The sequence below is a fragment of the Sus scrofa genome, chromosome 15 (genome assembly GCF_000003025.6).
Source record: "Sus scrofa isolate TJ Tabasco breed Duroc chromosome 15, Sscrofa11.1, whole genome shotgun sequence".
NCBI lineage: Eukaryota > Metazoa > Chordata > Mammalia > Artiodactyla > Suidae > Sus > Sus scrofa.
In genome coordinates this window covers 66,810,643-66,824,660 of record NC_010457.5, presented here as the reverse complement: position 1 = coordinate 66,824,660, position 14,018 = coordinate 66,810,643, and the positions used below count along the sequence as shown (strand labels likewise).

At 39.0% G+C, this 14,018-nt stretch overlaps 1 protein-coding gene across 1 annotated transcript in view; it reads left to right on the top strand.

The window, feature by feature from the left end:
- LY75 (lymphocyte antigen 75) overlaps positions 1-14,018 on the top strand; it is a 105,905-nt gene that overhangs the window by 22,867 nt on the left and 69,020 nt on the right. Inside the window, 7 exon segments of the mRNA NM_001184946.1 lie at positions 5,016-5,126; positions 6,771-6,911; positions 9,355-9,549; positions 10,450-10,565; positions 10,568-10,606; positions 13,219-13,329; positions 13,892-13,980. Of these exon segments, the coding sequence (NP_001171875.1) occupies positions 5,016-5,126; positions 6,771-6,911; positions 9,355-9,549; positions 10,450-10,565; positions 10,568-10,606; positions 13,219-13,329; positions 13,892-13,980 (802 nt within the window).

Here is a 14,018-nt window from a genome sequence, read left to right as displayed (position 1 = left end):
ATCGTTAACCCACTGAGCAAGGGCAGGGACTGAACCCACAACCTCATGGTTCCTAGTCGGCTTCGTTAACCACTGCGCCACGACGGGAACTCCTGTTGTGCTTTTTGGCTAAAGCTTTATTCAGACCTCCTTTCTTGTAGTTTTTAACCTTTTCCTTGAATATTGTTTGGAACTTAATCAGACTTCTTGAATGGAAAGCTGTTAAATAAGCGTAATGGGCTAGTGTTCGCCAGTGGAACTCTATTCCAGACAGACCCCTCCCCCCACCCCTGCCAAAACCTTACAACAAATCTTATTGAGAGTAGAAAGTGCCAATCAGTTTGTCTCCCAGAATATTGACATTTGGAAACCGATGGCTTCAGTGAAGGAGAAAATTGTTGAAGTATGATTACCAACACCCTCCAAACAATCTAATGATGCATCTGAAGGAGCAGGATTTCTTTATGTATCAATTTCTTTAATAACACATAAAAGAGAGGTAATGTTTTTTGGTTTTTTTTATTGTTTTGTTTGTTGTCTTTTAGGGCCTCACATATGACATATGGAGGTTCCCAGGCTAGGGGTCCAATCGGAGCTGCAGCTGTAGGCCTACACCATAGCCACAGTAACACAGGATCCAAGCCATGTCTTCAGCCTACACCGCAGCTCACGGCAACGCCAGATCCTTGACCCACTAAGCAAGGCCAGGGATTGAACTTGCGTCCTCATGGATACTAGTCAGATTTGTTAACCACCGAGCCACGATGGGAACACCGAAGAGAAATAATGTTTTAAAGGACCCAGTTGTTCCCTATCCCAGGGAAGACACTCCCCACATTTTTTTGGATATCAGTAATTTTCAAGGAATAGCCCTTTCTAATGTTCCAAGCTCCGCTTTCACTGTGATGCTCTTAAGGGTTATCAATATGCCTAATTATGATTGCTGACTTCCTGAGACCTTAAAAAAAAACCCTGTACTTTAACAGCTGAAGCTCAGAGTATCCAAATCTTGAAAATTTCTTGACACTTCTATTAATATTGTGTCCCTTCCATGAACTACTATGTGTAAACATGGGGCTAGGAACAGTGAGGCCCACGAAAGTGAATGAGATAGAGATTGTGTGACCAAAATGCTTCATCTAGTCAGGAAAATAAGAGTTGTACCTATGCAGAGCATAATGGAGAATGTTATTCCCAAATGATCTTTGGACTTAGTGGCTAGTGGTTGGGTGAGACTAGGGCATCTGCTGACAGAAATAAAGCAGTAAAAGCCCCCTTGGATAAATCCCATGCAGTCTAAAAGAGCTTTCTTTCTCCCTTGTGCCTGCCCCGCACCTAATTAGTCCTGTTTTGATTTTGTTTTACTAACACAGGGGCTGACGAGTGAGGGATTTGTTTTCCTCATACTCACTGGGTTTTGTTTGGGAGTCAAATTTCCTATGGCTCAGGCCTTCTCAGGGACCTCTAAGCACAGATTCATCCAGGAGCTGCAGAGGAGGACTACCAGTCCTCAGAACAGGAACAGTGCATTTCTATTCTTCCTGATTTGCCTCTGACCTGAGAGTTGTTCACTTTGAACCACCTTGATAGTTGACCCAAGGTGCTAGGACACTTCTAGGTCAGGGCCCCTGCTGCCTGTGGCCTTTCCAATGTTCATCCCAGATGCATGACCACTATCAGGCCATGCAGTCTGTCGTTGTGGGGAGAGGAATAGAAATATAGTGTCGTGTCTGAATAGGGATGTTGGGAAAGTTGAGAATATCTAGCTCAGTGGATTTGTTACTTTGATTAGATAGTTATTTGTCTATCTAATTCTGTTCCTTTTTTTTTTTTTTTTTTTTGTCTTTTTGCTATTTCTTGGGCCACTCCCGCAGCATATGGAGGTTCTCAAGTCTAATCGGAGCTGTAGCTGCTGGCCTACGCCAGAGCCACTGCATCCGGCCCCCCCCCCCCCCCCCCCACTGCGCCAGATCCCACCTAGTCACGGCATGCCTACGCTTTTTTTTTTTTTTTTTTTTTTTTTTTTTTTTTTTTTTTTTTTTTTTTTTTTTTTTTTTTAGCTGCTGGCCTACGCCAGAGCCACTGCAATGCGGGATCTGAGCCGCATCCTCAACCTACACCACAGCTCACAGCAACGCTGGATCCTTAACCCACTGAGCAAGGCCAGGGATCGAACCCGCAACCTCATGGTCCCTAGTCGGATTCGTTAACCACAGCTCCATGACGGGAACTTCTAGAGTCTTAAATTGGTTAAGGGTCAACACCCTACCAGACAATATAATGATCAATTTGGAGGAATGCATCATTGCATTCCCTGCCTGGACTGTATGAAGGAAAGAAGTCCAGCTCTAAATTGTCCAGGCCATATAAGAAGTAAATATCTGTCATAGTTTCCAGGACTTCTTTAGGAATGCTGGAAGATTGGAGTTCCCGTTGTGGCTCAGTGGGATTTCAGGTTTGATCCCTGGCCTTGCTCAGTGGGTTAAGGATACGGCATTGCTGTGAGCTGTGGTGTAGGTTGCAGACGTGGCTCAGATCCCGCGTTGCTGTGGCTCTGATGTAGGCCAGTGGCTGCAGCTTTGATTTGACCCCTAGCCTGGGAACCCCCATATGCTGCGGGAGCAGCCTAAGAAATGGCAAAAAGACAAAAAATTTAAAAAGCAAAAAATAAAAAATAAATTAAAAAAAAGGAATGCTGGAAGATCAGTTGCATTTTTTACCTCATTATTTTAATGAAGAAAACGTTAGAACAATTCCTCCAGGTCAGTACACCAATGCTGGCAGCCCTTGCCTATGCTGATAAGATGAAAGCAAAGGATAAATCCAGAGTCCCCCTCAGCATTCTCCTCCAGCCATCTACCCAAATACCCACTCTCTCCCTCCTTAGTAGAGAGACTCTCCTTACCATCTATCTCCTTGAGAAAGTGAGGTGAACCCTTCGTTTCTCACCCTCATACTTATGAATTTATCTCTGTCTATACTGTTATTCCTCCAGCTTGCTCAGGGTTAACTACTTCCCCTGAGAACTTTGTATCTACATCAGCTGTTTTGTCTCTTATGTTTGCGTCAACACCCACTTTATTGATTCTTCCCCAATAGGCTATAAACTTGTTTAAATTTCTAGCATTAAGAAAAATTTCCTTAGATTGTAAAGCCAGCCTCTGTATTACACAGTGAAAAATAGCTCCTGGATAGCACAGTGTATCTTTACAGTTCACTCTTAACCTCACATTTACCCTTCAGTTGAACAATAACTGGGCCTCTCCTCATGGCTACTACCCACTTCCCAGACTTCCACCCATGGCTCAGATGTTGGTGTCTAGGTTGCTTCTCTTGGCCCCTTCTGTCTTTGCTGTTGCTACTTCTGCCCTACCCAGGGAATGTCTTCCATTCTCAGGTGTCAGTTCCAGTGGAGTCACTCGTTTTAGGCATTTGGGTTCTAAAGTGTGTAAGGCAAAAATTATGTTTAGTCAAAGTTACCCTCAAAGAGCCCTTAAAGTATTGATTGGTTTTCTATATGCAAGTTACACAGATAAATATCTATATAGAGAATAAAGTATGGATATGGTTTTTTACATGCAAATCACATAGATAAATCTGGTATATATACTAGACAAAATCTATATTTTAAGAATTATTTATATTTATATAATATACATATAAATTACATAATATAAATTATATTTTATATTTTTATAGAAAGATATATGAATTATATATGTAATACTATAATACAGCATATATAAGTCTCTGGGAGAATTAAGAAGCAGTTATCAAGTGTTTTACTGCTGGGAATATTGCAACAAATCTATAGAGATTCCAACCCATTGGCTCTTCTATTTGTCAACATCATCTTTGTCTTCTGTAGACCATTTCATTAGTTGTTTCATCTCTTCTCTTTTTTTTTTAAGGGCCACACCTGTGGCATATGGAGGTTCCCAGGCTAGGAGTCTACTCGGAGCTACAGCTGCTGGCCTACACCACAGCCACAGCAATGCCAGATCTGAACCACATCTGCCACCTACACCACAGCTCATGGCAACACCGGATCCTTAACCCACTGAGCGAGGCAAGGAATCGAACCTGCAACCTTATGGTTACTGAGCCACCACAGGAACTCTGCTTTATCTCTTCTATCTGACCATCAACATCTTCAGATTCTTTGTGATATTGATCAAGTCCTGCCAGGTTCTTGAATAATGGTGTTGACTTCTGACAGTGGTGTGAAAATCCTTATAATCATCCATACATTCTTTTTTCAATACACATGGACTGATACACCCAGCATGATTTTACCCATTGCTTGTGGGCATGTGCACACTGAGTGGCATATCAGCAATTAGCTTCACTAAATTATTTCTGCTTCTCTTTTTTATGCTAATGTTACCTAATCATCCAATAATAAATTTGAATGCTGCATCTCAACAGTAATGTGTGTGTGTGTGTATCCTACTCTGTGTTTCCAGCCTTAATGTCTCCTTTGGACTCTAGAGTTGTATATCCCTTGCCTATGAATCAGCTCTGCACATATTTCTGAAGCAGTACTGGCTACACTTCACCATTTAGGGTATCCATATGTGTCCTTCTACTAGATTGAAAGCCTCATGAAGGCAGGGACTTGGTCATTTTGGTTTTTATATCCTTAGTACCTGGCAAATGATACATGCTTAATGAATTTATTAAACTGTCAGTCTGAATTATCTAGATATGTAATGGAAACTGTTTTTTTCAGTGTCAGTACCAAGAAGGTTAAAAATAGTGAAACAACTACTCTGAGAAGATTCTGTTCTTAGAAGAAAGGGAACTGGATAAGCTAACGGGAAAGCAGAACTGAATTAACTTAGCAGCCTTGGGGTTTCTCAGTAGACAGAAGTTTTGTCTCTCAGCATCGCCTGATTTTGTTGGATAGAAGCCTCTATAGGTTTCCTGCCTTATAATCAAGGCCTGCAGAAATTTTTGCTCTTAATGTAAACTTAAGTTTGGCTTAGATAATAACAGGTAATTTTGTCACTTTTAAAAATTGTGTAATCTTACAGAAAAAGAAGGCATTGCTAAAGTTTTCTGGATCGGTTTAAATCAACTGTACTCTGCTAGAGGTTGGGAATGGTCAGACCACAAGCCATTAAACTTTCTCAACTGGGACCCAGGTAACTGCTGCCTCTTCCACTGCTATGCATAGAACATAAGCCTCAAAAAATAAGAGCTTCCCACTCCCTGAGAGCTTATACAAATTTTAAAACTTGACAGCTCTTAAAATTGTCACTTCTCAGAAGATTTTTTTTTCCCTAAGCCCTTCTCTATTGTAGTACCATTATAGCCAAGTTGACCCCCCACCATGGGCAGCTGGGCATTTGCCCTAATCTTTAGAAGGACCCTACATTTTTAAGTAGGAGCAGAATAAGCCATACTACATGGCCTGGGGACCATTATGTGTCTTGTTTTGACTTGTCTTGTCTGTGACTGACCCATGTTGGGTTTCATCTGCAACTTAACTTCTCATTCTCAAACACTTGGGTTCTTCCACTGAAGCATCCAAGTATTGAAAACATAAAGCTGTTATTTTAATACATAAATAAAGACCTTGAAGAAAAAATTTTAGTGAGTAAAACAAAGAAAACCCCTCTCAGCCAAAAAAAAAAAAAATTAGATAACCTTTTTAAAAAAATAAAATCACAGGCTTCTGACAAATATAGAATGTAAAAGTTAACGCCAGCTTCAGTACAAAAGCATTCTGCATGCATGTAAGAAAAACAAGTGCAATAAAAACCAATACATAGGTCATTTTAATTAACAGAGTTGTGTTGGTATATTAATTCTCTATTATCTCAGTAAATATAATCTTTAAAGATAATTTAATCCTTAATTCAGAGCCTTAAAGACATGGCAGAATCATAAATTAGTATTTTTATTGTATAGGGTAGCAAATTAAGAGCTTCTGACCACAGAATATGACATGCAAGTTGGTTAGGAGCAAAGGTTTGGTTGGTCTTTTTAATAATTAACTACAACCCCAATGTGCATTAGAGCACTAATTACAATAGCCAAGACATGGAAGCTACCTAAATTGTTCATCAACAGAGGAATGGATAAAGATGTCATACATACATGCAATGGAATTTTATTCAGCCATAAAAAATAGTGAAATAATGCCATGTGCAGCAACATGGATGGACCTAGAAATTATCATATTGAGTAAGCTAAGCCAAAGACAAATACATATCACTGATATGTGGAATCTAATTAAAATGATATAAAAAACTTATTTCTAAAACAGAAACACATATTTCATAAACCAATCTTATGGTTACCTAGGTGAAACTGTTGGGGGGAGGGAAGAATTGGGAGGGTGGGAATAACACATACATTCCACTATATAAAATAGATGATTAACGAGAACCTACTGTATAGCACAAGAAAATATACTCAATAATTTGTAATAACCTATATGGGAAAAACGGATAAATTTACATGTATAACTGATGCACTTTACTGTACACTTGAAACTAACAAATTGTAAGTCTAGTATATTCCATAAAATTAAATGCACAAAAAAATAAAAAAATAAAAATTAACTATAACATATCAGATTCCCCCCCAACTCCATATCCTATGCTTAAGGACATAGGTAACCACATGATTGTCCATTGCAGCTTATACATTTCATTTTTGTTAAAAGTTTTAACTATTTTACGAGTTCCCATAAAAACAGAAAATTAGGGATACAAATTATTTTTTCTAACTGCCATCCTGGCCCTAATCTTCTTTTAACTCTGAAAATCCTACCGTTTAAGATGTATCAAGTGCACCGACAATTGGCGGATCCAGCTGTGCAAAAATGGATGCCTACTCGGGTCTGTGGCAGAGTTTTTCCTGTGAGGCTCGACTGCCCTACGTCTGCAAGAAACTGTTAAATAACACAGTGGAATTAACAGGTACCTTTCTCACTTCCTCCAATAAAGAGGTCTCAGAATTAGTTTTGTGCACACAAGTAAATCCTTTTCAGATACTTATTTCCCCCTTTCCTTCACCGTATACTACCAACGCAGGAAAGTATTTGATTTTGACCCTGTGGTTAGATAATACCAACTATACATGAATAAAGCTTTAGTTTTAGTTTTATTCATATGGGTATATGCCCATAAGAAGGCAGAGATATTCTAGACAGGGAATGAATCAGGTGGATCTTTTTTCTCTAGAGCAGTGGTTTCCCAGACTAGGAGCATCAGTTTCGCTTGTACCTGTTAGAAATGTGGATTCTAAGATTTACCACCAGATTTACTGAATCAGAAACTCTGAGGGTAGCACCCAGCAATCTGTGTTTTAAAAAGTATTCCAGGTGATTCTGATACACACTAAAGTTTGTGAGCCCCTGCTCCAGGGCCAGGTGTTACATAGTACCTGCTTCTGAGAAATAAGAAATGATGGACACAGGAACTTTTCCACCTCTGCCCCTCAAGCCTACCCACCTCTCTTCTTTTTTGCCAGGCTGGTTCTTTCATTCTTTTTGTTGATAAATCAGATAGAAAGAAGAGGTGCAGGAGTTGCCATTGTGGCTCAGTGGTAATGAACCTGACTAGTAAGCACGAGATTTCGGTTCGATCCCTGGTCTTGCTCAGTGGGTTAAGGACCTGGCATTGCTGTGGCCGTGGCATAGGCCAGTGGCTATAGCTCTGATTTGACCCCTAGCCTGGGAACTTCCATATGCTGGGGGTACAGCCCTAAAAAGACCAAAAAAAAAAAAAAGAAAAAAGAAAGAAGGAAGGAAAAAAAAGGAGAGGTGCAGATGGACAAAATATGTACATGGAGGAGTTTTTTCTAGGGATTTTTAGGGGTAAGAGAAACACAGGACAGCTGTAACTTTTGAGGTGCAGAAAAGTTTGAGGAGTCTTTGAAAGAATGGAGCAGAGAAATGCCCTAAATATCTTGTACAGGGCCCACTGTATACCTGGCATTTGATTAAATCATCACTGAATAAGAAAAATTAATATAAAACTTGAGGAAAAGAGAAGGTTTTTAAAATGTCTTGCTTTAAGGAATGTTGAGGGAAGAGAATAAAGCATAAAATTTCTTACCATTCAAATAGGAGCATAGAGCTATTTTTTAAGATTAAAAAATAATAGGAAAAAATGAACATTCGTCTTCCAAGTTGATTCAAATTTAGACCATATTAGACCATACAACAAAGGCAAAGAAGAAAAGGCAGTTGCAAATGAAGATAAGCCAGGGTGACTGATGACGGATCAAATAAATATCCTGTAGTAGCAATTATTAAGTAAATCGTGATGTTTCCACATGATTGAATAATGTGCATTTATTAAAATAACTGTGCCAGCAGGAAAATACAAAACATAGGACAAAAATCATATGCCTACTTATCATTTTAATCTTGTAAGAATGTGTATTCACAGAGACAAAGACTAGAATATGAAAATGATTAAGTTCAATTATGAGTATTTCCCCATTCCTTTATTATAATTATAAAATACTATAATAAGTTCTATTTTAGAACCTTAAAGTTAATTGAGTTATTTTATAAATATGAAAAACTGAACCTGAACTTTATCCTTTAGTTAAAAAAAGAACCAAACCATCCCCATTTTAAAGATGCTATGTTTTCTTGTAACAAATATTCCAAATGGTTTCAAAGCTATGAAACCTGAATAGCTGAGCTACGTTCTAGTTCTGTTAAGAGGGATGGAAGTACTTTGTATGGTTTATGCTTCACTCATTTTCTCTAATCTTTTGACCATCACTTGAGCCAGTTTTATTGTAGTCAAAACAGAGAGTCCCTCCTTCCATAAGGACCACAGGACTGAAAGAGGGGAGGAGAGAAGAGGGCCAGGGATGCTCTTTGCCCTTTTCTTCTCCTGCTGCCATTTCTTGGGTGTGAAGTGAATAAATGTCTTATTCTGTTCCTCAAGTCTCTCCCTGTTCTTTGTTCAGCAGTGAACATGAATGCACATTCCCTGACTCAGCTGACCATTCATGAAAAGGAGGCTCAACTTCATAGTCTCCCAAAGGCAGAGACTGGAGGGGAACCTGACAAAGCCCATACCCAGGAAGAGATTTGTCAGCAACTGACTTACCCCACACTTTCTTCTGTCACTAGGACCAGGGGAAACCCTCTAAATAGTCTGTAACCAGCCATATAGCACATTTGTATGCCTTCAAATGACATTATATCCTGAATCCTTGTACTCACTCTTATGATGCCCTGTATACATTAGGCACCACATAAATTCATGTCACTGTACTATCTGACACCACATTCTCCAGTATTCCAGAAGCCTTATGATTCAAGAAAGAAGAATATACAATATTATTGATTCAAATAGATGTATCTTTACTGGAATATAAATAGCTTCTTTTCTCCAGATGTTTGGACATACTCAGATACCCGCTGTGATGCAGCAGACTGGCTGCCAAATGATGGATTTTGCTATCTGCTTGTGAATGAAAGTGATTCCTGGGATAAGGCACATATGAAATGCAAAACCTTCAGTAGTGACCTCATCAGCATTCATTCTTTAGCAGATGTGGAGGTGATTGTCACAAAACTCCATAAAGGGGGTAAGTTTTTTAAGTATCCTCTCTGAGAGGTGTTAGCATTTTAAAATAGCCCTATTTTCAATTTTTTTGTGAGACTGAAAAGCTTCCGATTTGATCCTGTATATCAGCATTGTCCAATAGAATTTTCTTCAATGATGGAACTGTTCTATAAACTGTTATGTCCAATTCAGTAGCCAGCAATCACTTGTGGCTGTTGAACCCTTGAAATGTAGTGAGGGCGACCGGGGAACTGAATTTTTACTTTCATTGATTTATAAATTTAAATAGCCACATATAACTAGTGGCTACCAACTTGACAGTACAACCAATGATTGAATAATTTCCCTCTTCTCATAAGCTAAATGGTCTTTAAATTGCTCCAAACATTTAAGTGATGATTATTTCACTTTTGTAATTATTTGACAGCTGAAAAGTGAACAGAACACTAGAGAGCCATTCTTACGATTTCCTCCTATGGATTCACTCATAATAGCAAATACTAGATACCTATTCTGTGCCCTCATGATGCCAGTTGTTTTACCTGGGAAGGCAGTATGGTCATTCCATGGCGGTGATGGACAGTATTCGTATTCTAATTGGAGTATCTATGATTGCATTTGTAGAATTTCATTGTTTCTCATAAAGCAAGGTTTATCTCAACCATGTATGAGGAACCCTGAGCCTGTAGATCACAGTACAGCTGTCGTTCCACTTGTGTACCCTACCTGTGTAAGTGACCTAAAAAGCCCTCATCACCATCGTGCCAACTTATGAACATTTTTGACAGATTGATTAAGAATATCTTTTTCTGAAATAAAATTTTAGGCTCTTTACCTCCTGTATCAGAATATAAAAAAATCAGTAGTAATGTGCATATTGAAGTATAGTATTGAGTAACCAAATAAACCATTTTTCTTTTAGATGCCAAAGAAGAAACATGGACAGGTCTTAGGAATGTAAATACACCCACTCTATTTCAGTGGTCAGATGGTACTGAAGTTACTCTAACTTACTGGAATGAGAATGAGCCAAATGTTCCTACAATAAGACTCCCAACTGTGTTTCCTATTTAGGAAAGGTAGGAAACCTCCTCGGGCTTATTTATGTCCTTATTGTGATACCTGACTAATAATAATAATAATAATAATAATATGACTTTGGTTGGGATATTTCTATTTAAGCTGGGAAATAAAAGGTACAGCATTGTAGATTGTCTTCCTAGTAGATGCTGAAAAAAAAGGTAAATTAAGCTATTTCTCAAGAAGCAATCCGGTTCCTGTCTGAGAGTATCTGCTCTGGTGTGAAACAGATCAAGAGAATCCCTTTAGAGCTCAGATTCTTGCAGCAGGTTGGCTCCGAAAGGCTGCTTTCTTTCAGGACCATCAGTGTGCTATTTAGCATATAGTCACAGTTTAACCTGGAAAACCTCATCTTCTCATGTTCAGATCAGTGTTATAATTATCCTACATTGAGAATAAAAAAATGCTTTTACTAAAAAATTAGATCTGGAATTCCCATCGTGGCACAGTGGTTAATGAACCCGAATAGGAACCGTTGCAGGTTCCATCTCTGGCCTCAATCAGTGGGTTAAGGATCTGGCGTTGCTGTGAGCTGTGGTGTAGGTTGCAGATGCGGCTGGGATCTCGCATTGCTGTGGCTCTGGTGTAGGCCTGCGGCTATAGCTCTGATTAGACCCCTAGTTTGGGAACTTCCATGTGCCGCGGGTGCGGCCCTAGAAAAGACAAAAAAAAAAAAAAAATTAGATCTGATTTTGTACAAGACAGTCTTACTCTATAGAATGCACAAATGTTTATTGAACATGCATCATTAGAGTCCAAGATAAACTATCTTGAGCTGAAAGGACATAGGTATCTCTATGTTTTTGTTTGATTCACTTTTCTGTGGATGCCCAATAGTTTAGGAGGCTGATTGTGTCACCCAAACTTCTAGAGAGACTTGAGTACAACCAATGAATGGTAGGACTATTTAGAAATGTTTTGGCGGTAAAGGTGTTTCGAAAAGTGTAAAGCTGGATTTAGAAGGGTGTCACATTTAATGTTCTATTTTTTTTTAATTTATTTACTTTTTCTTTCTTTTTTTTTGTCTTTTTGTCCTTTTTAGGCCGCACCTGTGGCATGTGGAGATCTCAGGCTAGGGGTCTTATTGGAGCTGTAGCCACCAGTCTATGCCAGAACTACAGCAATGCCAGATCCAAGCCAGGTCTGTGACCTACACCACAGATCACAACAACGCTAGATCCTTAACCCACTGAGCGAGGCCAGGGATTGAACCCGCAACCTCATGGTTCCTAGTCAGATTCGTTTCCCCGCTGCGCCATGACAGGAACTCCTAATGTTCTATTTAAAGGGATACACAGGCTGTCTTTAAAAGAGGATCATAGATAGAAATGAAGTCCCATAGGACAGAGTGAACAGAGTGATGGTATATCTAAACAGCATTCCAGTATTCAAAACTGACCCTTGGGGAGTTCCCATCGTAGCTTAGTGGTTAATGAATCCGACTAGGAACGATGAGGTTGCAGGTTCGATCCCTGGCCTTGCTCAGTGGGTTGAGGATCCGGTGTTACCATGAGCTGTGGTGTAGGTTGCAGACGCGGCTCGGATCCCATGTTGCTGTGGCTCTGGTACAGGCCATCAGCTACAGCTCCAATTCGACCCCTAGCCTAGGAACCTCCATATGCTTCAGAAGCAGCCCAAGAAATGGCAAAAAGACAAAAAACAAAAAACAAAAAAACCTGACCCTTATCTCAGTTGATTTACTAAAATTTAATTTGAAGAAAGCAGAGTGACTTATGCCAAATAAATATTAAGTAACATTTGAAAAACAGAACTTTGACCTCAGGCTGGAAGTAGTTGGAAGAACTTTTGATTCTAAAATTCTTAGAGAGTAGCTATTCTAATCACCATCATCATCATGCATAGGAGGAAACTGAGACAGGGAAGTTAGGTGACCTGTCCAAAGTTTTGTAACCCATGAACAAACTTTGACTGCATCATGTGAAAGAAGACTGTAACACTGGCAACTCTTTTTGGGCTGGGTTCTTCTCTCTTCAACTTGAATGTTAAGTGTCCTTTGATGGTTTTATTGTTATTTCCATAAGAAAATGAAATTAAAAAATTTTTTTTAATTTATTTTTTATTTCCCCAATACATTACTTTTTTTCTACTGTACAGCATGGTAACCCAGTTACACATACATGTACGCATTCTATTTTTGCACATTATCATGCTCCATCATAAGTGACTAGACGTAGTTCCTAGTGCTACACAGCAGGATCTCATTGCTAATCCATTCCAAAGGCAACAGTCTGCATCTATTAACCCCAAGCTCCCAATCCATCCCACTCCCTCCTCCTCCCCTTTGGCAACCACAAGTCTATTCTCCAAGACCATGATTAAAAAAATGAAATTTATCTGCACTCTGACCTTGAGGTGATACTGAAATTAACAGGTTTCCAGGCCTGTTGGATGACATTTTTTCAGATATGTTCTCAGATCGAATCATTTGTTTATAGTCATTCTCCCCCCGTCCCTCTCATACTTCCTTGTCTCCCCCTCTCCCTCCTTGATAGTTGTAAGAAGAAACTATCTTGATTTAAAATAAGAGTTCACTTCTAAATAGATGACAAATAATCTCTTGTGGGAAAAAATATTTTCTGTTTTTTAAAAGCTAGGTCAGTGGAAGGTCCAGTCATGTGAAGAGAAACTAAAATATGTATGTAAGAAAAAGGGAGAAAAATTGAATGATACAAGATCTGATAAGATGTGCCCTCCAGATGAGGTATGTAAAACCCATATCAGTTTTTCTAAGCAATATTACACCTTCTTGGTTAGAGATCGTAGTGGAGACTTAAACAATTTAGACTTGGAAAATAGAAGAAATTGCTAGCTTCATTTCATTTGCATTAGAACAAGCCAGAAGGCAATGAATCATAGCATATCGCATTCTTACAGAAAAAATAGAATTATAGGAAAAATAATTATCTATTCATGAATTTCTATGAAAATATATGTGATTACCATCCTCAATGCTGATTTTTCACTTCTCCTACTTATATTATTCCTTGTTCAAAAAAAATTTGACCACAAACTGTTATACTCTTAGGATGAGCTAGGCACTAGGGGTAAGGGAAATGGACACACCTCTTTCTGACCCAGGCTCATAGTCTTGATGGAGGTTATCCATGAAATTGTATGCCACCCTCACCATGTGTGTGAATTCACTGGCAAAGTCCTTCATTTCCATAAGTTGTAAGATGTTACCTATAGCAGAACCTTGCTTGTCAGAAGGGGACAACATCAAGTCCAGGAGACAGTGTGATGATATTTTTCCTCTGATTTAGGGCTGGAAGAGACATGGAGAAACTTGTTACAAGATTTACGAGGACGAGGTCCCCTTTGGAACCAACTGCAATCTGACTATAACTAGCAGGTGCGACCATGAGTAAATATGCACTAGAGAATTTTTAT